This window comes from Sphaerodactylus townsendi, linkage group LG01, assembly GCF_021028975.2.
Source record: "Sphaerodactylus townsendi isolate TG3544 linkage group LG01, MPM_Stown_v2.3, whole genome shotgun sequence".
Classification (NCBI taxonomy): Eukaryota; Metazoa; Chordata; class Lepidosauria; order Squamata; family Sphaerodactylidae; genus Sphaerodactylus; species Sphaerodactylus townsendi.
Genome location: NC_059425.1, coordinates 107,389,539 through 107,411,694, shown reverse-complemented (window position 1 = coordinate 107,411,694; position 22,156 = coordinate 107,389,539). Strand labels below are relative to the sequence as shown.

The 22,156-nt window shown below is 41.8% G+C and overlaps 2 protein-coding genes across 2 annotated transcripts in view; both read right to left on the bottom strand.

Moving 5' to 3' along the window:
- The window catches only part of MTFR2 (mitochondrial fission regulator 2), a 20,814-nt gene extending 18,793 nt beyond the window's left edge, over window positions 1–2,021 (bottom strand). Inside the window, exon 1 of the mRNA XM_048490006.1 lies at window positions 2,003–2,021. The gene's annotated coding sequence lies outside the window, so the exon portion shown is untranslated. The remainder of the gene's footprint in view (window positions 1–2,002) is intronic.
- BCLAF1 (BCL2 associated transcription factor 1) lies at window positions 2,009–22,156 on the bottom strand. The gene is given in 13 exon segments (XM_048489974.1): window positions 2,009–2,393; window positions 3,845–3,991; window positions 5,461–5,638; window positions 7,523–7,700; window positions 7,857–7,874; window positions 9,553–9,590; window positions 9,875–9,902; window positions 13,390–13,500; window positions 14,659–14,828; window positions 14,919–15,581; window positions 20,583–21,107; window positions 21,109–21,495; window positions 22,053–22,156. Coding segments are annotated over 13 exon segments (2,841 nt in total). The 3' UTR covers window positions 2,009–2,099.

Genomic DNA, 22,156 nt, shown 5'->3' with positions numbered 1-22,156 from the left:
TCTGAATAACCACTAACAATAATATTGCCACTCGATGATCATGTGATGAATCGTAGCCTTTTTTATCACCAGTTCTTATGTTTACATTTATCTTTACATGATACTTGTATTTATTCCCTTCACAAAACTCTGATAAGATATGAAGGAAAGACACACATCCCAGTGACAGGGCACTCGCTTAGCATGGTTAAAGGTACCATCAGGTCTTCATAAGTGGCATCTCAGCTTGAAAGGATGGGAGACAGCAGGGATAAAAGTAACTAGGCTGTTATTGGTCTAGATGGACCAGTTAACTTGGTGTAAAGCAGCTCTCTTGCTGGTGCACTGCCTCGCCTTCCTTTCAGTTTCGACAACAATATTGCTGCATCGTGGTCTAGAAATGTGAATGTATGAAATAATAAATAAGACCTCAACACCAACTTGCGTATACCTCCTACTGCCACTCATTCTTCAGAAAACTGAAATTACTATAGTTTTCTGAATCACAATCATTTTATTGAAAACAGATTGCAACTCATTGGCCTTTCTGTGCTACTCACATGTTAACAAGATTAACTAGGTGGCTGAGTCATTGTTAAATGAAGTATCAGTATCCCACCCCAAATCAGACCAAACAATTATTACACGACAATTTAAACATAAGCCACACAAACAAACAAAAATATGGAAAATACTAACTCCAGCATAGTGTTGAAAATTAACAATGATTTATTTTTTAAAATACTGCCTCAAGATTTAGATCTGCAGACCTAAATTTTACTTCAGAATAAAACACAGTTGTGGAGGGTCAATGAAGTACAGTTCTCAAGGCTTCATCATGCCTTTTGGACAAAGCAAAATTACATTACTTATACAAACAGTCAACATATTAAGAAATTGATGAAGACAAACAGCATTGTATTTGTATTGTCGAAGGCTTTCACGGCCGGAATCACTTGCGTGCTGTGTGGTTTCCGGGCTGTATGGCCGTGTTCTAGCAGCATTCTCTCCTGACGTTTCGCCTGCATCTGTGGCTGGCATCTTCAACGAACAGACACGTATCAAAGAACACGTGGTTCAACGAACCACCAAACGCAGCGCACAGACACGTATCAAAGAACACGAAAGGCACTGCAGACTATTTGAGCCAGAAAAATCAGCAATAGCAGAACCACGTGTTCTTTGATACGTGTCTGTGCGCTGCGTTTGGTGGTTCGTTGAACCACCAAACGCAGCGCACAGACACGTATCAAAGAACACGAAAGGCACTGCAGACTATTTCAGCCAGAAAAATCAGCAATAGCAGAACACATCATAAACCAACCTGGACATAGAATATTATTTGAAAAAACAGAAATTCTGGACCACTCTGAAAGCCACTACGTCAGACTACACAGAGAAGCAATTGAAATCCATAAGCACATGGACAATTTTAACAGGAAGGAAGAAACTATGAAAATGAACAGAACTTGGCGGCCAGTGTTGAAAAATACTAGGGTCAAGACTGTGTCAAACCAGCTCCACACAAACACAGGATGACCATAGACAAAAGAAACAAAGGCCAGGATACTTCCATTCAGATGCTCCCACCAGTGACCTTGCTATCTACAGGGTTACTCCCAGGCTATAGTCTTCATTGTTACTCATGCTTCTATTCAGATGCCCTCAACTATTGACCTGGCTGCCGCCTTTGTTACTCACAGACAAGGTTTCCCCACCCACCCTGGACACTCCCCACACACCCTGGACAGATATATACTCCACTTGCTTTTCCAACATCAGATCCTCTGAAGATGCCAGCCACAGATGCAGGTGAAACGTCAGGAGAGAATGCTGCTAGAACACAGCCATACAGCCCGGAAACCACACAGCACCCAAGCATTGTATTTTTTCTACTTGCATCTGCATATTGTTACTGGCTATTATTAAGTGAATCACTAAATAATTAAAACAAAGACCTAAACTACTCTCCAACAATAAAATGTAAGTAAAATGCCTACAATCATTTGACAACAACAGTTACCTTAAAAATGCTGTGTGGCTGGTGCACAGACTTTCTGTTGGAATGGGACTTCAGAGTTATTCCTGTGCAATAGATGTAGAATATTTGCACTATGTTGTTACAGAACTTTAAACTGGTTGAAATTCACATAAGAATGAATAAGCCAGAAAATTTTCAGACTTGAGAAACCAGAACTGCCTACCTTTTCTTCTTTGTGTCTTTCTTTGCCTTTATTTTCCATTGTTGTTTCTTCTTCTTCTTCCACAAGTCCATCCCTTTGGAATTTGTCATGAGTCCACTTTGGACTGCTACCTGATTTTTTGAAGTTAAATCTTCCTCTGCCATGCTGGAAAGTGCCCCAGCCTCTTCCTCTTTTGGCCCAGTAATCCACACCGTCTTCTCTATCGTCATGCTAAAATACAGGGTGAAGAAAGGGAATGAAAGAACTACCATGTTTTACTGGGAGTAGCTTCCAAATAAATATCTCAACCTACTCAGCATTCCTGGTTTGTAGATGTTTATGCTGAAAGACAGAAACTCTTCCTTGTCTCAAGCAGAAGCATTTTCCAGTCTTACTTCTTGTGATCCTCTAACTGGTGACAGAAGCATATGTTCTACCATTGCATTAAAGATCCATCCTTAATTAATCACTGGTTTCACAGGATTTCACGTGGTCGCAGCTCTGTAGTTCATTCTTAGGAATTTTAGATTCAAATATATGTATTTTAATTCTTAAAAATATTTTCTTTTGCAAAGAGTTCTAAAGCTTTATTTGCATTGTTGGAAGAAAACTGTTAAAATGATCAGTCTCTAATATGAAAGTAATCCACCATACTAGAAATGGAGATTCATATCAAAATATCAATTTTTGTGATAAGTAACCTGGTAGATTTTTCCTAGAGGGAAAATCTTTCTTTTGATATAGTCAAAAGACCACATACAGTAAGAAAATCCGCTAAGTGACTTATAAATATCAGTACCCTAAGTAGATGAGAGAACTGAAGTACTACAGGAACAAGCTGACTTTATTCTCAAAACCAGTGGGTTGCATCGGCAATATAGTTGAGGGATGGAATAAGTAATTCTCTGACCAAATACTGGGATCCACACAGTCCAGAAACAGTGGTATCCATGAAAGAGCCCCTTTGCCATTCATTGCTATTAGTCAAAGTGCTGCACTTAATTTAATATTGTGGTGGAAAATAAACCTGCCCAGTGCTAGGTGGTGTGATCACACACGTTCTCAAATGGGAATAAGAAAAGTATTCTTTCTTCAAAGCCTAAAACCCACATTTAATTTAGGAAAGTAAGTTGCAAGGCAAGATTTGAAAAACAATGTCCCTTACAGAAAATGTAGGAAATTAAAGGAACCAAAAAAGAGTGAAATTCTTTCTTCCCTGGTCTTTCAAATGTGAAGAGTCCTTGCTAACTCCTAAATAATGACAATACACTATAGAGTGACAATGTCAAGATATTTCAAAGGTTACAAACATTATTTAGAAGTTACTTATGTAATTAGGATAGCTTTTATCTCTATAATTAATTCTCAATAGAGCTCTAAGGCAAAACAAACTCCTCTGATGAAAATATGTTGAGCAAAGGCGGTATTTGAATTTTGATATTACAGCCGGCATTTGACAGAATTCTTCCCTTCACAAGGACAGATAACAAATTGTGCAAAAGAAATTTCTTCTAAAGTATGCCACAATTTTTCTCATGCAGATGAACTTAAAAGAAACAGGAGGTCTGATGCTGCTGGCATAAATAATTGAAAATGACAGTAGCATGAAATTCTGGTTTCATGAAATTACCAATACAATAAGCTTTGAGAAAAAGATGCATGAATAACAGTATGGTACCCACCAAGAAGTACTTCTTGTTTTTGGGAGTATATTCAGGATCCCATTCCTCCTCCTTCGGTCTCTTTTGAAAAGCAGTATTGGAGTTACTAGGACCAGAATTTATTCCAGCAAAAATGCCTCTGGCTCTTCCTCTGCCCCTAATTCGAAACTGATTGAACAAAGCATTTATGTATTTAATTAATTTACACAAAGCAAATTATAATCAACTGTTAGAATTCTTCAAATAAATTGTTAGAATTCTTCAAATAAAATTGTAAAATTCTTCAAATAAAACAATATATATAATAAAGATGCTTAGGAATCAATATGTAGAATTCTGCAGCTACATTAACACAATTCTGTTTACTGTCTGGCATTTGTGGATTTTGTGGTTAGGAGGATAACTGATTTATCTGAGACATACAATTTCAAAAAGCAACATCCAATAATCAAAAAAGTCTGCTTTCAACAATCCATAGAAATAAGAAAATATTTGCGGATATCTAGTGCAGCCAACACAACATAAAAAAAAACCACCTAGGATGGATCCCACAGAGAAACTTGCAAAAGAAGCAGATCCTTCCCTGTCCTCTGCCAGCTTGCCGATCTCCAAATCCTCTAGTGGGATTCTTGGGAATTACATGAACAACAACAAGAAGAAGAGTCTGGATTTAACACCCACCCCCTTTTTCTCCTGTAAGGAGACTCAAAGGGGCTTACAAACACCTTTTCCCTTCCTCTTGTGAGGCAGGTGGAACTGAGAGAGTTCCATAGAATTGTGACTAGCCCAAGGTCACCCAGCAAAAATATAAGAGTGGGGAAACAAATCTGGTTCACCAGATAAGAGTCTGCTGCTCATGGGGAGTAGTACAGGATTAAACTCAGTTCTCCAGATCAGAGTCCACCTGCTCTTAACCACTACACACTGAAAAATGGAAAATTAGATGAAACTGTCTTCTCCCAGAAGCCATTTCCCCCAGTTCCCCATCCTCACTGCAGCCCCTCCCCTACTTTATAGTGAATTTTGTCCATGAGGTTCCCCCAACCCTCAAAAAATGGCAGGAAAAGTCCCATAGTGCTTCTAGAAAAATTATATTCTGCCCAACTATCTACCTGCAAAGCTACTAGAAATGACACTGTTGTGTAGTGCCAAAATAGTGGAGTAATATAAAAGAGAAACACTGTCAGGAAGCAGCATCTGATGTGTTGCAATCCTAAACAGACTTCGTTGACTTCAAAGCACTTAAGGGTGCATGCTTAGAATGGCACAGTTAAGCTTGTATACTTGACAAAATGACACACTACAATAAAGTTTGTAGCTGTCCTGGTCAGCACACAATAAAACCATAAAAACCAAAGCACAAGAAACCAAACTGTGTTTCAAAGTCTCATGATGTCAAGGGCCTTATGCTTACAATTTCAGAACTATGTAAAATACCATGTGACAATATATCCTATCTAAACAGAGTTGGAACAGAAAGCATTTTATTATGAATACTTCATTCCTGACAACTTACTGTTCCAAGCAGAAAAAACTTCTGAACCTCTTCCTGTAATATACTTTTCATATAAAAAAACAAGCAACCTCTGGAAATTTTTTTTGCCATACTCAGCATAAAAAATATGACCAAAACTCACAAATGTGCCTCTAGGTCTTCCAGCTCCTGTAAAACTAGTATATTCTTTTTGTTCATAATTAGATTTAAACTCTTCATCTCTTTCTTTCTTGTATTCTTTTTCTTGGGAACTGGATGAAGAGGAAGATGGGGAGGAAGTAGAGGAAGATCGAGAACACTCTTGAGCTCTTGTTTGTTTACTGAAAAATAAGAAACCATACTGTTTGCTGTAAAATCCTACACAATGTATTTCTGTATTCTCAGAAGCTACTCTCCTCTTCTTTGATGCTAATACAGAATTTTACAGTATCACACTGTCCATCTTCCATCTTAACTTTTTGAAGTCTATGATTCATTAACAACTGTTGATGAGCGGAAAGCACTGGTTAGTTAACGATATTTAGAAAAAATATGCAGGGAAGAATCCTTACAGACAATGTGTCTGAAGTGATGCTGCTTAATTCATTGTTGTTGTTTTTTGGTATCTTATCGAAAATACCAAAAAAATAATTTTGCCTTCTCACAGTGTGGCACAAGGTACAAAACTAGTGTAGGAAAGCAAACAGAAAAGAAAAATTCAAATAAACCCATTACTATACAAGTGGAAGAGCAAGAAAAACAATGTACCATATATACACACCTATAAGTCAACTCCAATATAAGTCGAGGCACCTAATTTTACCACAAAAACCTGGGAAAACTTATTGACTCAAGTATAAGACTAGGGTGGGAAATGCAGCAGCTACTGGTAAATTTCAAAAATAAAAATAGATATCAATAAAAATGTTTTTGAATATTTATTTCAAAGAAAAACAGTATGGGATCAACAATAACTTTAAAAGTTCTGAAGTGGAATATACAACTCTCACAGGCAGTATCTCTTCAGAGTTTCATAGGGAAGATGCTCAACAAGATCCCCCTTTTAAAAAGTCCCTACAGGTTCTCCTTCAACACGGATAGCTTATCATTACACAGTGAAGATGCTTGCATGGTGATGGCAGCCGCTGCTCTAAATCAAGTCTTTTTTGCAGGTATTCAAGCTCAGCTGGACAGAAGTCCCACCTGCTTTCCAAAAACACTGGGTGGGGGTCGAGAAAGGTGCTGGCAGTGGTTGCACCCCAGGGAACCCTGTGTGTGTGTGGGGGGGGGGGAGATTCCTGCCACCATGGGCTCCAATGGTGCAGATTTCCCAATGAGTATGGCTCCCTAGCACTCATATTTAATATTCACACCTATTCACTGAATATTCACTGTGAATGAAGCTACTGGTCACCTGTAGTGCAGCGAAGCAACAGCCCAAGGCTTACCTGGGAGCTGCCTTTGTGTCCACATAGCAGGGAGCAGGTGCAGAAAAACACCCTCAGCTCCCAGCTTTTTTTCACTCGCTATCCGTTCCCCCCACCCGCTCGCCACCCATTCACTCACATATAAGTCGAGGGGGGCTTTTTTCAGCACAAAAAAATATGCTGAAAATGTAGACTTATACGCAAGTATATAAGGTATATGATCTCTGTATTCAATGCCCCATGGCAAAGATATCTGGCATTGATTTGACCATTGTTTATTAATATATTCATGTAATAATACCATACCTAAAACGTGGATATAACTATTACAACAATATGCTGAACATCTTTTAAAAACTAGCTTGTTTAAACAAAGACCACTCATTCCCTGTCTTGAGGAAAAAAATTCTCCCCCAATCCCCATCAGTTTAAAAAGAGTCTCATAGTCTGAGTGTTATGAGTTGAAAAAGTGCGGAATCAGGCATAACAAACTAAAGTTCTTGCACAAACTGTTTACAGAAATGTACTGCATTGAAGTCCAACCTACTGATGTAGCCTGGATAATAGGACAGATTAATTTGTCATTTTTTTCAGTGTTAGCTTGCTATTCCAAAGTTTTTGCCTCATCCACCATAAGCCGTGTAAAAGATAAATACATTTTTGATGTAAAACAAATAATTTTAATTGTTTAAATTTAGCTGTTCCATTGTACAGTGAAAAATGAAAGCCACTGAGCCTATGATTACAAAAGTCTAATTAGAAGCTTGAAACCTAGTTACAGCAGTTAACCCTCTTTACCTGTCGTCTTTGAAAGTTTTAAAATCCTTGTAATTGTTTGACATTTTCTCCTGTATTCTTGATCCACTGGATTTCCTGGAACCTTTAGGCACTCCTAGTTCTTTACTTTTTTCTTTTCTGCGACGGTCAATGTTGTGTCGTAGGTCAGCAGCATCACACTTAATTTTTTTATCTCCCTAAATCAGAAACATTTCAGGAAAATTATTTTAGCACTTCAACTCCTACAGAATGCAATAAGAAAAGACCTACCTCTTTCTTATTAACTACAGGTAGCACCCTCACCCCACCCTGGCAGCAGACATGTCTACTCATACAAAACCAAAGAGTTCCATAATTTCTGTGTCTTCTCTAACTGCTGCCACCTATGCTGCATCCTACATTATTCTCAGAAGTTCCCCAACTCAACTGGCTTTTGGTGAAAGTGCAGAGGCTGCAAGAGGGACAAAGGAAATATTGGTTGTTGAGTAGAGCTCTGCTCACAGTCATTTCTCTTATTTATTCAATTAAAATATTTAGGTATTTTTTTCATGGTTAAGGTGGGTTACCTCTAGTCCAGTACTGGCATACCTTTTCCCCAACAGGCATACTGAAAAAGAAAAGTTGATTTCCCAAGACTGACTCAAAATATCTAAAAATATCAAAAGTTACTTCCAAAAATTAAAACAATCTTTAAAAAGTCTACTGGAGCAAAACTTTGATACACTTTTTTTTTTTTGCTGAAACATCAAAATTGCTAAAGACAGCTATCCTGTTTGTGGAATTGGTAATTAATGCATTCTATAAGAAAAAGAACACAGTTTGTTCTTGTGGGTTTTCCGGGCTGTGTGGCTGTGGTCTGGTAGATATTGTTCCTAATATTTCGCCTGCATCTGTGGCCAGCATCTTCAGAGGTATATCACAGAAAGAAGTCTGTTACACACTGTCTAGTTATACTGGAATGCTGTATTTAATCACTACATGTCAAGTTATTAAACAGTATGATTAGACTGCACACAACTGGTCCATCACATCCATCAAAACTATTAAAAATGGAACAGGCTCAATATGATCTAGGGCGTTAAAAAAAAATCAAATCTTATAATTTATTTATTTATTTATTTATTACTTAAACTTTTAAACCGCCCCATCCCCGAAGGGCTCTGGGCGGTGTACAACACAAAAATATAATTACAGTTAAATAAATAAATTACTAAAACCATTAAAACAGTGATAGCAGTAAAAGAGGCGTCCGCCAACCCCAGTTTTAAAATTCTCCCCGGGAAAAGAGAGGGGGAGGTGGCGAGTCATGTTAGATGGTAGGCCCAGGTATAGAGCCAGCTAGGGGCCAACTGGGGGGCACCATTCAGCGGCTGGACCCTCCGAAGGCCCGGCGGAACAACTCCGTTTTACAGGCCCTGCGGAACTCATTAAGGTCCCGCAGGGCCCGAACAGCCGGAGGAAGGGTGTTCCACCAGGCCGGGGCCAGAGCCGTAAAGGCCCTGGCCCGTGTGGAGGCCAGCCGCATCATTGAGGGGCCAGGGACCACTAATAAATTGGCCTCCGCAGAACGAAGAGGCCGTGCCGGGACGTACGGGGTGATGCGGTCTCGAAGGTACGAGGGTCCCAGGCCGCGTAAGGCCTTGAAGGTCAACACCAATACCTTGAAGATGATCCGGAACTCCACCGGGAGCCAATGCAGCTGGCGCAACACAGGCTGAATATGATCGTAAATGGCGCTGCCTGTGAGTAAGCGCGCCGCTGCATGTTGAACCAGCTTTAGTCTCCGGAGCAAACGCAAGGGAAGGCCCGCGTAGAGCGAGTTACAATAGTCTAACCTGGAGGTGCCGTTGCGTGGATCACAGTGGCTAGGTCCGCTTGGGAAAGAAAAGGAGCCAGCCATCGGGCCTGGCGGAGGTGGAAAAAAGCAACCCGGGTTGTATGGGCCACCTGGGTCTCCATTGAAAGAGACGAATCCAGGTGGACCCCCCAGGTTGCGCACGGAGGGGGTCGGCGCCAATATGACCCCCTCCCACACCGGCGGCTGGAAAGACCCACTCTCTCCCTCGCGGCCAAGCCAGAGGATCTCCGTCTTCGATGGATTCAGTTTTAACCTGCTCTGCCGCAACCAACCAGCAACTGCCTCCAAACAGTGCTGGAGAGCCGCAGGGGCAGCAACCGCTCCCCCCTCCATCAACAGAATGAGCTGCGTGTCATCAGCGTACTGGTTACAAGTCAGCCCAAAACTCTGTACCAGTTGGGCAAGAGGTCGCATGTAGATATTAAATAGCAGCGGGGATAGTAAAGCCCCCTGGGGTACCCCGCAATCAAGCGGGCACTTCCGGGAGGCCAAATCCCCGCACCTCACTTGTTGACATCGACCCCGGAGAAATGAGGCAATCCACTGAAGGACAGTGCCCCGCACCCCGGAGGCGGCCAGGCGGTGGGTCAAAAGGTCATGATCGACCACATCAAACGCTGCGGTAAGATCTAACAGTACCAGCAGCGCCGATCCGCCTCGGTCAAGCTGAATACGGAGTGTATCTGTGACGGCGACGAGAACAGTCTCCGTCCCATGCCCAGCACGGAAGCCGGACTGGAAGGGGTCGAAAGCCGATGCGTCATCCAGAAAACCTTGAAGCTGCTCCAGCACCACTCTCTCAATTACCTTCCCCAGAAACGAAAGATTCGAAACGGGGTGGTAATTGGCCAGATCCCTTGGATCTAACGATGGTCTTTTTATGAGTGGGTGGACCACTGCCTCCTTCAACCCATCCGGGAAGACTCCTTGCTCGAGCGAGCCATTGATGATACTCAACAGATGGGGTCGTAGCTCCGCCCTGCAAGTTTTTACAAGCCAGGAGGGGCACGGATCCAGAGGACAGGTAGTTGGTCTAACAGCAGCTAAGGTCCTGTCAACAGCAGCTTCAGAGAGCAGGGAAAACTGGGCCAAACAAGGGCCTGAAGACGGCAAGGGAGCCTCCAGTTCACTGATTGTAGCTAACGTGGGGGAAAGATCTTGGCGGAGTGACGTGACCTTATCTGCAAAAAAGCTCATAAAAGCCTCACAGCTAATACTCAATTATGAATTTGAAGACCTCTCCGATAGAGAGGTTAAGGTCCGAATTATACGAAATAATTGTGCCGGGCGAGAGCTAGCAGATGCGAGAGAGGAGGAGAAGAAAGTCCTCTTCGCTTCCTTGGTCGCCATCTCATAGGCTTTCATAAACGTCCTATAAGATGTTCGCGCAGCCTCGTCACGAGATTTCCTCCACACTCGCTCTAGGCATCTAAGCACCCGTTTCATATGGCGCAACTCCTCTGTATACCACGGAGCGCGCCGAGAACGGGGGTGTAGAGGACGCCGGGGGGCAACAACCTCGATGGCATCGGAGAGCCGGGAGTTCCAGTCCTCTACCTGCTCATTGAGTGTGCCGGCGGGTACAGGGTCCCGTAGAGCATTCAGGAAACCAAGTGGATCCATAAGTCTCCGCGGGCGGGCATAAATCAGCCAGTCGCCTAGACAGGGATGTTGTGGCAAGTCCATCCGGACCCTCAGGGCATAATGGTCGGACTATGGCACTCTATCAATAGAGGATACGACCAAATTAACCCCCGACCCGAAGACCAAATCCAGCGTATGCCCGGCTTCATGAGTGGGGCCAGAATTTACTAAGGAGAGGCCTAGCGTCACCATGGATGACACTAGCTCCGTAGCCACTGTACACGAGGCGGCGTTGACATGGACATTGAAGTCACCCAAGACAATAAGTCTGGGGAACCGCAATGCCCAGTCTGACACCACCTCCAGCAGCCACGGCAGGCTGTCTCCTGGTGTGCTAGGCGACTGGTACACCAGGGGAACGGCCAACCTCGCCAGGGCCAACCACTCGAAGCCGACGCATTCCATGCCGGCGATCTCCAGGACGGGGACCGCCCTGAAGGGAATAGATTCACGGATGAACAGAGCTACTCCACCCCCCCGGCCCTGTGTTCGTGATTGGTGGAGGCACGCGAAACCTGGTGGTGCGACCTCGCACAAGGCAACAGTCTCGCCTTCGCGTACCCAGGTTTCGGTGACACACGCCAGGTCCACTTGCTGGGCTCCAAGAAAATCCTGGAGCACTTTGGTCTTATTATTAATGGACCTGGCGTTAAATAGCACCAAAGACAACAACCATGAAACAGTAAACTAAAACAGGGCCAATCTGAAACCTGGGAACACAAAAGGAGAAGTGCCCTTGTGCAATCACAAAAATCAAACCTGGTTATTAATTTTTAAACACACATTTTCCCCAAACACAGAAACATTCAAATAAAACCAATATATCAACAACAATATGTTTCAATGAACTTTTAAAAACTATAGTATAATATAAACCAGATGCTTTAAGACTTCTTTATTGAAGACTTAAAATTTTCTCAGCTGCATTTTTCTAGTCAAGTGAAAGCTGGACAAACACTGCATCCAAAAAACTAACTCACTTGATATGTTTCACTGATTCAAAAATAAAATGAACAAGGGCCACTCCCCACTCACCATAAGCCGCGGGGTCACCTCTTTAAAAGACACGAGGAGGATGGATGTTCCCCACGTCACCAGCTCCCACTGCGCAGCTGCCCTTAATTTGCCGCTCTCCCACCTCCTTAGGTCCTCTGCAAAGAGCAACATTTTCAAAAACCCCGCGGGTGCCGCGGGGGGGTGGGGGTGGGGAACCTCGGCTGTTTACGCGCTGATTCGCTCTGATGCGCAGCCTCCGGCCAATCAGGAAACAGGAACCGCCATTTTGTTTAGGGAGGGTGTCCCCGTCAGAAAGTGCTCGAAAATTGAGACATGTGCACAACAAGATGTGCCAACATTGCTCTTTTTTGCTCTTTTTTGCTCGAGCTCCACGGTTTTGCAGCTTGGCAAAGTGCCGCTGAGCACAGGGTTGTCGGCGGTGTAAACCGAAACCGATTTTTACTTTCGTTTTTCTGCCCAAGCAATTTGCAACGGGTAGTGACGTCAGCATGTGCAGATGTCTCAAAACAATGCGTTCAGCTTGTCCAAACCAACTTTTCGGGGCAGCCAATCAAAATGGAGCCCCGCCTTCGGCTGCAACTCCCACGTGTAAATGACGCACATGCGTGCCAGCCAATCAGAATGCTTGATTGCCTCTTTGACTCTTGATGTGGAACCCCGCGCTATTTCCTGAATGGAAAATGAGTGGGGAACAAATGTCTCCGTGGTCAAAAGCCACGGAGGCTTTTCTACGAGGGGTCGCTGCGGGGTTGCACTCAGACGAGGTAAGTGGGTAGTGGCCCAATGTTTAAGAATGATTTAAGAATAACATTTGCTTGTCCTATCTCTTCTTATCATTGAGCACATTTGGGCCAGAATCTAAAGAGCAAGAGTCACACAAGAAAGTTGGAGTGGAATTTTTCATTTGCTCTTTGTGAAAAGCTGACACTCATATGTCACATTACAGAGGAAAACTCTCCCCAGCTTCAATAGTAGTTTGCCACATGGCATAAGAGGCTGCTACTGGATCAGTAATCTCCTTGAGTTGACAAAACAAATTAGACAGTTCTTTGGATCCTGAATGTGAAATTTAAAATAACCCTACACAATTAACATTTATACTGAATAAAAGATGGTGATACATAAATGTGTCATCGGTCTTATTAAGGGTTTCACACAGCATTTTCTATTATTAACTAATATTAAGTTAATATGTACTACAATGCAGATATTGAACTCTGCATCAGAACCATTACCTCATTCTTTCAAGTTTTTTTTTAACCTAAGAGAAAAATAAATGTGTGGTTTACCAAGAAGTTAATCTCATTTGATATGTGGGTTGACATCTGTTGGTTCAGCAAGGGAGGTAGGATATAGACCAATAGTATACCACACCTATGAATTTCTGGGCTCTTTTGTGGGATGCTATGTTCTTCAGTAGTCTTCTGATAAACAGTGAACCTCTCACTTAGGGTCTTGGCAGAGAACTTGAAATATTGTCCTGTTGGTTGCAGAGGACAAATACTACCTAGTTGAGGTAGATATGTGCATATATCACATCCTACTAGAATACAGAACAGGCAAAATAGTTCATAAAATATAGGGAAAGGTTAAACTTTATTTTTCAACTTCTTTTCAGTGAACACCAACAAACAGCAACTACCACCTTTTACAGCTTTCCTTTCATTTATGTGCTGCCAGTAAAATTAAGGCAAGAACCATATCTGTGTAACAAAGATATGTGGTTGCAGTGTGTTTATACTGATCATCTTTAAAGGCTGGCCAGCAGGAAAATAATCTAATACTAATAATGCATTTGTAGAAGAAATTTTACAATTTTAAAAGTTACCTATTGCATCAAAAGCTACACAATCTTGATTTAGTCAATTAATAATGCCATCCTACATGCACTGATTTGGAACTAAACTACCCTGAAGTCAGTAAGGTTTATTTCTAAGAACAATTATATAGCATTAAGCTTCACAAGCCATTATTTAAACACATATGCATACTAACAAGTCTTATTTTCAGAAGAACATATGTTAAGGATGATTCCAATAGCTGAGTATTTTTAAATGTCTGGCATTTTGGTAAACATGACAGGATAACCCCCCCCCCCTTTTAAACAGAGACCATTAAATTAGTAATCACTACAGTTTAAAAGGCCAGTTCAACATATGTGCTTAAATATAGAATAGAAAAATATATAAATGATTAAAAAGTATGAAATGTTACATATAAAAAAAGCTATCTGCTTAACAGTACATCTCTGTCGACTTACTGCCCAACATCCAGCACATTTTTCTCAACCGATGATTAAAACTTGATACGGCCACTACAAACTGTGGCTTCAAAATTACAAGAGCTTTTACATTTCCAGGTGGGTCTTGAATGTTTAAAAATGAGAGAAATGGAAAGGATACACAAGCTTCATGTCACACAATTTGGCTTATGACTACTCTGTTAATATGTGAAGAACAAAAATCACATTTACAGCATTGAAGATATGAACTACTCTACAGTTTATACATTCATTTTGAATGTTGTGTAATTTTATAATGCCTAAGCATAACTGGAATTCCTAGGTGGGAATTCTGCAGACTGCATTCAGAATCACACAATGCCATATTATTTACTTTGTATGGTAAATTAGGCATACCTTTGACATGATGAACTAAGGACACAATGTGCTGAATAAATGACTCTGATGTACTTTTGCTGGCTTGTGGTAGCTTAATGTGGTCAAAGATGGATCGTAACTCTTGCTCCTTCTTGATTGAATGGACAAGTGTACTAGCAAGCAGCCTGTCTTCAGTAAAAGTTGCAGGTCTATGATGCATAACAACCAAAAAGAAAACAAGTTTTATGACAAAGCATCTTCATCAGGGATAAAGCAAAATTACAAACTATGATATTTACCTGTTTGAATCATCAAGTGGCACTGGGGCCATTTTAAGTTTCACTTCAGGTCGATGAGAGTCACTTGCTATCATTTTGATCCTAAGTGGGCTCTCCTCCCTAAATGTAGATTTTTCTCTTGCATCCAAATTCTTGTGCAGAGGGGGGCTATAATCAAAGAGTTCCTTGAGCTTCTCAGACTTTACCTGCTGGGTTTCTTTCTTCATCATTCTCTCAGATACCTTCTCTTCTTCCTTGTGCTTATCTTTTCGTGAATTAGGCCTCTCTACTACAGAACTAGTAGTCTCTTTAAGCTTATAACTTTTATCTTCTCTAAAACTTTCACTCTTTCTATATGTCTTCATAGAGATTTTAGATTTGTACTTGGATCCTTCCTCCTCAGTATTCTGGTGAGATGCAGCAAAGCTCTTACCCTGATCTGCCAGAACAGACTTTCTGAACTGCCTATAATCTTCTGTCTCCTCAGCGTCATCCTCTTCAGAATCATTACATTTTTGTTTCCCAGACTCTTTATCCATATAATATTCCAATGCTTTCTGATCTTCCCATTCTCTTTCTCCTTCTGTCCTGCATTTTTCTGATCCTCTCTCCTTTTGGGTATCTTTCTCCCTAGTGTTACCTCTATTAAGCAGGTGGTACACTCTGGAGTCTTCATCTCTGTATCTGTAGATACCAAAGGAGAGGATGAAGATTTGAACTGCCTTTATCCCAGTTCAACAGCATTTATCTTCTGGCATTTCACTACTACAAAATTCAAAAACTGCCTGTATTAATACAATTATTATAATATTTTACATATTGACTGTTTATAAAAGAGAACAAGACTTTCCAGTACTAAAATAGCAAACTAATTCTGGGGCTTTTTAAACCACTTCTTGCCCTTTTTTCACCAACAGGGAAGATAAAATACTTTCTTCAAAAACACTTTTAAAATCAGATATTCAGTGCCATCCCTTTCAACTCAAATGCAGCATTTGAATTTGTAATTCCACAAGCTCAGAGCAAATAATGCTGCCAATGTCTTCTACTGCTTAACACAAGATGTTTTCAGACACATCAGAGAAGAATTTCTGAAACGCTGGCCGATTTCGCACGGCCACACTGGGGGTTGGGTCGGCATACATGATGCCGACCCAACCCCTCCCCCGGGGCCGTTCGCATGAACGGTCCCGGGAACGACAGGGAAGACGGTGCCATGGAGCACTGTCACCCGATCGACGTATCTTCCCTGCGACTGTCCAGCACGTCGCCAAGGCCAGGGGACACGACCCCCTGCCCTGCGCAACCGCTCCCAGGCCTCGGTAACTGCTCCCAGGCCTCGGCAACGCGCCGGAAGGTCGCAGGGAAGGTAAGTCGATCAAGAAAGGGGGGGGGGATGGCGTCTTCCAGCTGCTGCTGTTCGCACGGCAGTGGCTGAAAGCTGCTGTTTTTCAAAAACCTTGCTAGAGGAGTGAGGTGGGAAAATGGTGGCTTCATGCTGCTGGGGAGGAGCGAGGGCGGCGCGGCTGCGAAGCAGCTGCACCCCCCATGCGAACAGCTCCCTAGGGACAACATTTTTGCCATCCCTAGGGCGCTGTATACGGCCCGTGCAGAAAGGGCCACTGTCACTTTTCTTAAGTCATAGTGATGAATACCTTTCGTTGGATTGGCTTACCAGAATTTTCTGGCTGGGATTGCCATCTTCAGGTTTGGAAATTCATGAAGATTTTGTGGTGAAATTTGAGGAAGGCAGCATTTAAGGAGAGAAGAGGCCTCAGCTTCATAGTCACTCCAAAGTAGTTATTTTCTCTAAGGGGACCGATCTCCATTGTCTATAGACTTCTGATGTAATTCTGGGTGATCTCCGGGTCCCACCTGGAGATTGGCAATCATAGGACTATTTGACTTGTCTGACTCAACCAGGCCTAGCTGTTTGCTACTGTTCAAAAGTAGTCCCCCATGAAAGCCACTGTGATACAGCAGTTACAGCAGGGGTCCTCAAGGAGATGCCAGTGAGCATCATAGTGCTTGCCAATACCTTTTCTGGCACCTGCCAGCAGATTTTAGGAAGTGGTTGGAGTCAAGGAGGGCTTTTGGTCAGCAAGGCTTCTGATTGGCTGTGCATGTTTTTTAAAATGTTGTTTTGGCAGCAGCTGCCATAAGAGTAATTCGGGGGAAGTGCGCCTAGACCATAAATATTGAATGCAAGAATCTGCACCAAAAGCAGGGGTTTATGGTAGGGCTTCTGCCACTTCCCTCATGTTGGCTTTTTCTGATGCTAATAACAAAAGAATACTCATGAGCATAGGAAGCAGAGAAGCTCCCACTTATGATATTAGTGGAGATTGGAACACTGTTTCCATAAATATGAAGAAAAAGCCTATTTAATTTCCAGCACAGTATGGGTGAAGTTGAGTCAGATTCTCTGGTATTATATCATTTTGATTTGTATATACAGCACATCTTTCAAACTGTGTTACATTGTATTGATTCCATTTTGGCATATGTTTGAAAACATTAGAAGAGATGGCCTGTTTATTTCAAAGTGTCTGGTTTTAAACGATTTTTGATATGGTTGAGGAGTATGAAAGTAACAGTGAAACTATATTTTGCTCCTTGTTAATGTTTATTAGTTTTATTTATTTATTTGTATCCCTTATTACTTACGTTGAGGTGCATATATATCTCTATATATAAAAAACTAACAGTGACTTTGTTAGTCATGCCCTAACACCGAAACGGCTGGACAGATCGCCCCAAAATTTTCACATGACGTTCCTCCCTGTTGTGGGCAGGTAATCAGACCTTCAAATTGCCGAAAGTCCATACCTGAGCCAGGTAAAACGTCTTTTTCCTGGTGCACCAGGCCATGAAGCTGGCTGTGTTTAACTGTCACCCTTAGAATGTTCATACAGCATGTCTGTGGCCTGAGGGTTGGTATGTCCTTACAATGTTCGCGCAGATGGCCAGAGATGACCAGTTAAAACAGTAAATAGGTAATACTGTTAGGTAATACGAGTGGAAGTGAAACACATACACAATTTGCCGTGTGAGACGTCAGGTGGGGTTCCCCTCCCCCCACAAGCAAGTAACTTTCACTCTCTGTGCCTCACCCACTGCTACCACACAACACACATACTCTCATACACATCCAGATCATCCTCACACACCTCCCTCACATCCCACCACCACTTACCCACTTCTTCACCCATATTCGCCACAGCTCTCTTTTACTAAAAGCGAGCTGGAGTTTGCCCCACAGAAAATCTGTGGGGGGGGGGGACCAACACTACTGGCTCCGCTTCTTTTGCACATGGCCCTTTAAGAACCCAGGGAGCTGGCCTCGATCTGAACGCCTCACCACCCTGCCTCTGCTGCCTGACTGGGATAGCCTCCTTGCCCCAGTTCTGCCTTACCCAAGCCAGGACTGTATGTGTCAACCAGCCTCATGGACAGTGGGATTCGCACTTTGGACAGTTCCATTGTGGAATGGAAAGGGTTACCTTATACTAAAAAAACAAGACACCACCATATAACAATGTGAATTGAAAAGGGAAAGAGGGATTCCATTTGACCACCCCATCAGGCTATGCTGCAGATCATTGGACCTGCATGGACATCTTTGTGGGTTGTGGACTGTGATAAGAAGGACAATTGCCACAGCAACGCGTGGCCAGGCCCCGCTAGTGTGTGTGTGTGTGTGTGTGTGTGTGTGTGTGTGTGTGTGTGTATCCTTATTACTTACGTCGAGGTGCATTTCCCCTCCAACTACTATTAAGGAGAGAGTGAGGCAGAAGGAAGAGAGAAAATAGTGCGGGAGGGGAATACCGGGGAAAGTGAGGTGCCACCCCACAAGCTCCCTGCCAAACAAGTGAGCCTGGTCCTGTGACCAGTACCACAAAACTGGTCCCTGGGTCTCCAAATGGAGGATTCGTTTAAGGAGACTGGTGATGGTAGCATGTCACCTACTGGAATTGTGGGAATTCACACTTCAGCATTCTGTGATTTTGTTCTTGACCAACCTGTCACCCCTTAGGAACTTGAAAACTGTTGGCAGTCTAGTTTTTAGGTCTTAAGAGTTATTGTATTTTTATGCAACTAACTGACATCATAAAATGCTTATATTACTTATTTTATGCTTTTATTAATTATATTAAACTTTGTTTGGTTAATTAGTTTTTAGTCACTGCTATGTAAAATAAGTACAAATACTTATTTTATACTAAGTATAAATACTAAGTAAAATACTTCCTGTTGTGATCTAATGTTTTTCTTTGTATCATTTTCTGTGTTTTAATTATTGTTACCAGAATGTATATACTCTTTGGTCCTTTAGGTCTGAGAAGCTGGATTATAAACAACTCAGCACTTTTTATAAAGTTATCCTTTGTAGGACAAGTGGCCTCTGGGAACATAGCTCTATCCAAAATAGCTAGCATGAACTAGGTATTAAGTTCTAGAAAAAATATCTACAAATCCCCACACTGCCATGGAAGCTAAAGGAGTGACCTTGAACCTGAGAGGTACTTTCTACCCAACTCACCTCTCAGAGTTATTATTGCAATAATTAAATGGAACTAGGGAAAAAGATGTTGTAAGCCATTTTGATTTCCAACTGAAGAGAAGCGGGGTAACAGAACCAGTGAGGTGTAGTGGTTAAAAGGTCAGACTAGAATCTGGGAAGCCTAGGTTTGAATCCCCACTGTGCATAGAAGCTTGCTGGGTGACCCTGAGCAAAATGCTCGTAATGATCTTGCTAGAATGAAATATATCCATTGTTACACCTGACCACTGTTGCCTGCCCTGAGGCTCATTCCGCATATGCAGAATAATGCACTTTCAAACTGCTTTCAGTGCTCTTTGAAGCTGTGTGGAATGGCAAAATCCACTTGCAAACAGTTGTGAAAGTGGTTTGAAAATGCATTATTTTGCGTGTGCGGAAGGGGCCTATCCTTTCTTTTAGGAAAGCATTTCACTAGCTTCAGGTTTCAAATGACATATCTATTACAGTCATTGCTGTGAATCTCCTTTGAATGTGGTTGAGGATAATGACCATTATGTTTTGTATTGTCCTTTTATACTTATCCTATAGAAAAGTCCCCTTTTGTATTTCTGATCACTCCCTGTTAGAAAGTAGACCCTACAGGAACTAACCTGATTATGCCAGAGTCTGTATATGCTTTTCACATAAGATGGTTTGTATGTTTGAATTACATGGCGATAACCAGTATTCATTAGCAATAAAGTAACTGACTTAGATATGGATATGCTATATTGTAAGTCACTGACCAAAGTTGCCACAGGTACAATACGTAATTATGAACACCCCGCTTTATAGACACCAGAAGCAAAGTACCAACGTACTGAATTTCTAATCTTTAGTTATATTTTCTCACTATTTGCTATAATTTTATCACACATTAAAGAAAGCACATTTTTAATTTTTGTACAGGATGCTTAATAACAGCAAGTCAACATAGAAAACGTGAAATACTTCAAAGACAAATCAATAGAGCTGTGTAGTCCTGTGAAGCATCACCAAATGCTATTGCTTAAAGTGTTCTTGCATTTGTTACTAAACAATGGCTAAACATAAGTAGAATAACATGGGTGAAAATGTCTGTAGTGTTCGTTGCGCAGTACACTGAATGGATTTATCCAGTTCAAATTACCTAAACAGGCAACTATTTTTGTAATGATGAGTCTTATCTTTTCAGGAATTTTCCACCCTATGCACTCTCCTGATCCGCAGCCTCTGGATAAAAGGAGCGCTTGCAAGACTTCTGGCATGGAGCATTCTGTGATATGGCTGCTTTTGCAGGACTTCTCCCAGGAATGTGATGCAGTGGGCTGGTCTGGGAAGGGCTGTAATGACGGGACCCATTTCCCAGGGAACCAGACCCAGACCTCCCAGGGCTATGCTGAATAGAATGTGTGTGTTGAGATGTGTCTTTTGCCAAGTGAACAGAGCTAAGCAAGTGAGCATCACAGCATGAAGAATTCAGACTAGGTGGGGAAGCAGCAGAATGACTGCGGGGAGACTGTGGGCTGCTATCAGATACTGAAAGCCCAGGCCAAGTATCATCTGAAGCTGCTGCTGATTTAATGGAATCATCTAAAGTCTTCGATGGGTTATGTTCAAATGCACCTTTCTCTTCCTGTTGTGGTTTATTTTTTATTGGACTGTCTTGTAAAGCAGCTCCCTCAGTTTGCTTGCTTTTCTGAAGACCCACAACTTTTGGAAGAGATAGTTGATTTGCTGTATGAAGAAGATGAGCGAGACAAAGAGGACCTTGGAGATCTGGAAGATCTATATGATCGGTGAGATCTGCAGCGAGACCGCTAGGAAGAGACTGATCTTCGCTTTGGACTTCTAGAATGTGAACGGCCCCATCTAGGACTGCGGGAGTGCCATCTGTTCCAGACAGGTCTGTAACCTCCTCTACCTCCACTTCCTGGATAATATCCTCTACCTCTTCCTCTGTAGCCGTAGGGGTGTCTCATTCTTCTACTATATCTGTAATCTCTGTGATAATCTCCACTATACATGCGATCTCTACTGCGAGAGCGTGAATATGTCCTAGATCGAGAACTAGAACTAAGATTCATGGAAATTTTAGTACATGAAGTGTTCAAGATCCTTTAAAAACAACTGTTCAAAATCGTGAGCAATAGATAGTGTTCCGCTTACCCAGGAAATATATTCTATTCCCATTTTCAGCTATCAATCCCACCTTCCCATACTGGAGGTGCTTTTCCCCAATTTTTCAATGAAAGTATTGGAAATTTGTGAGATAATTTTTTTAAAAATCAGTGAAAGGTTTTCCATTTTGGATTGTGTGAAATTCACACAAGGTTTTGCTTATTCAAAAGGCATAGTCAGACTATTTTAATGTAAATCAACTCATCTACAGCTTAGAAAATGATAATTCCTATGTATACTTCTAGACATACAACTAACTTTTTCTACAAAATTGTCAACTACAAGTATCAACACTCAAGACAGAAATAATTCTACTAAAGTAAACAAACAGAATATTGTCAAAATAAACTATTAAATTTGCAACTATTAAATTTGCAACTGTTAACATATATTGGGAAGCTCTAAAGACAAAGAGAATTGGCTTCCAAGTATAATGAATCAAAGAAATGTACCTGTATCTCTTTTTTCTAGAATGTGATCTTGACCTTGACCTTGAACTAGACTGAGATCTGGACTTTGACCGTGAAGAATAGGATCTGGTATTAGAGCAACTCAT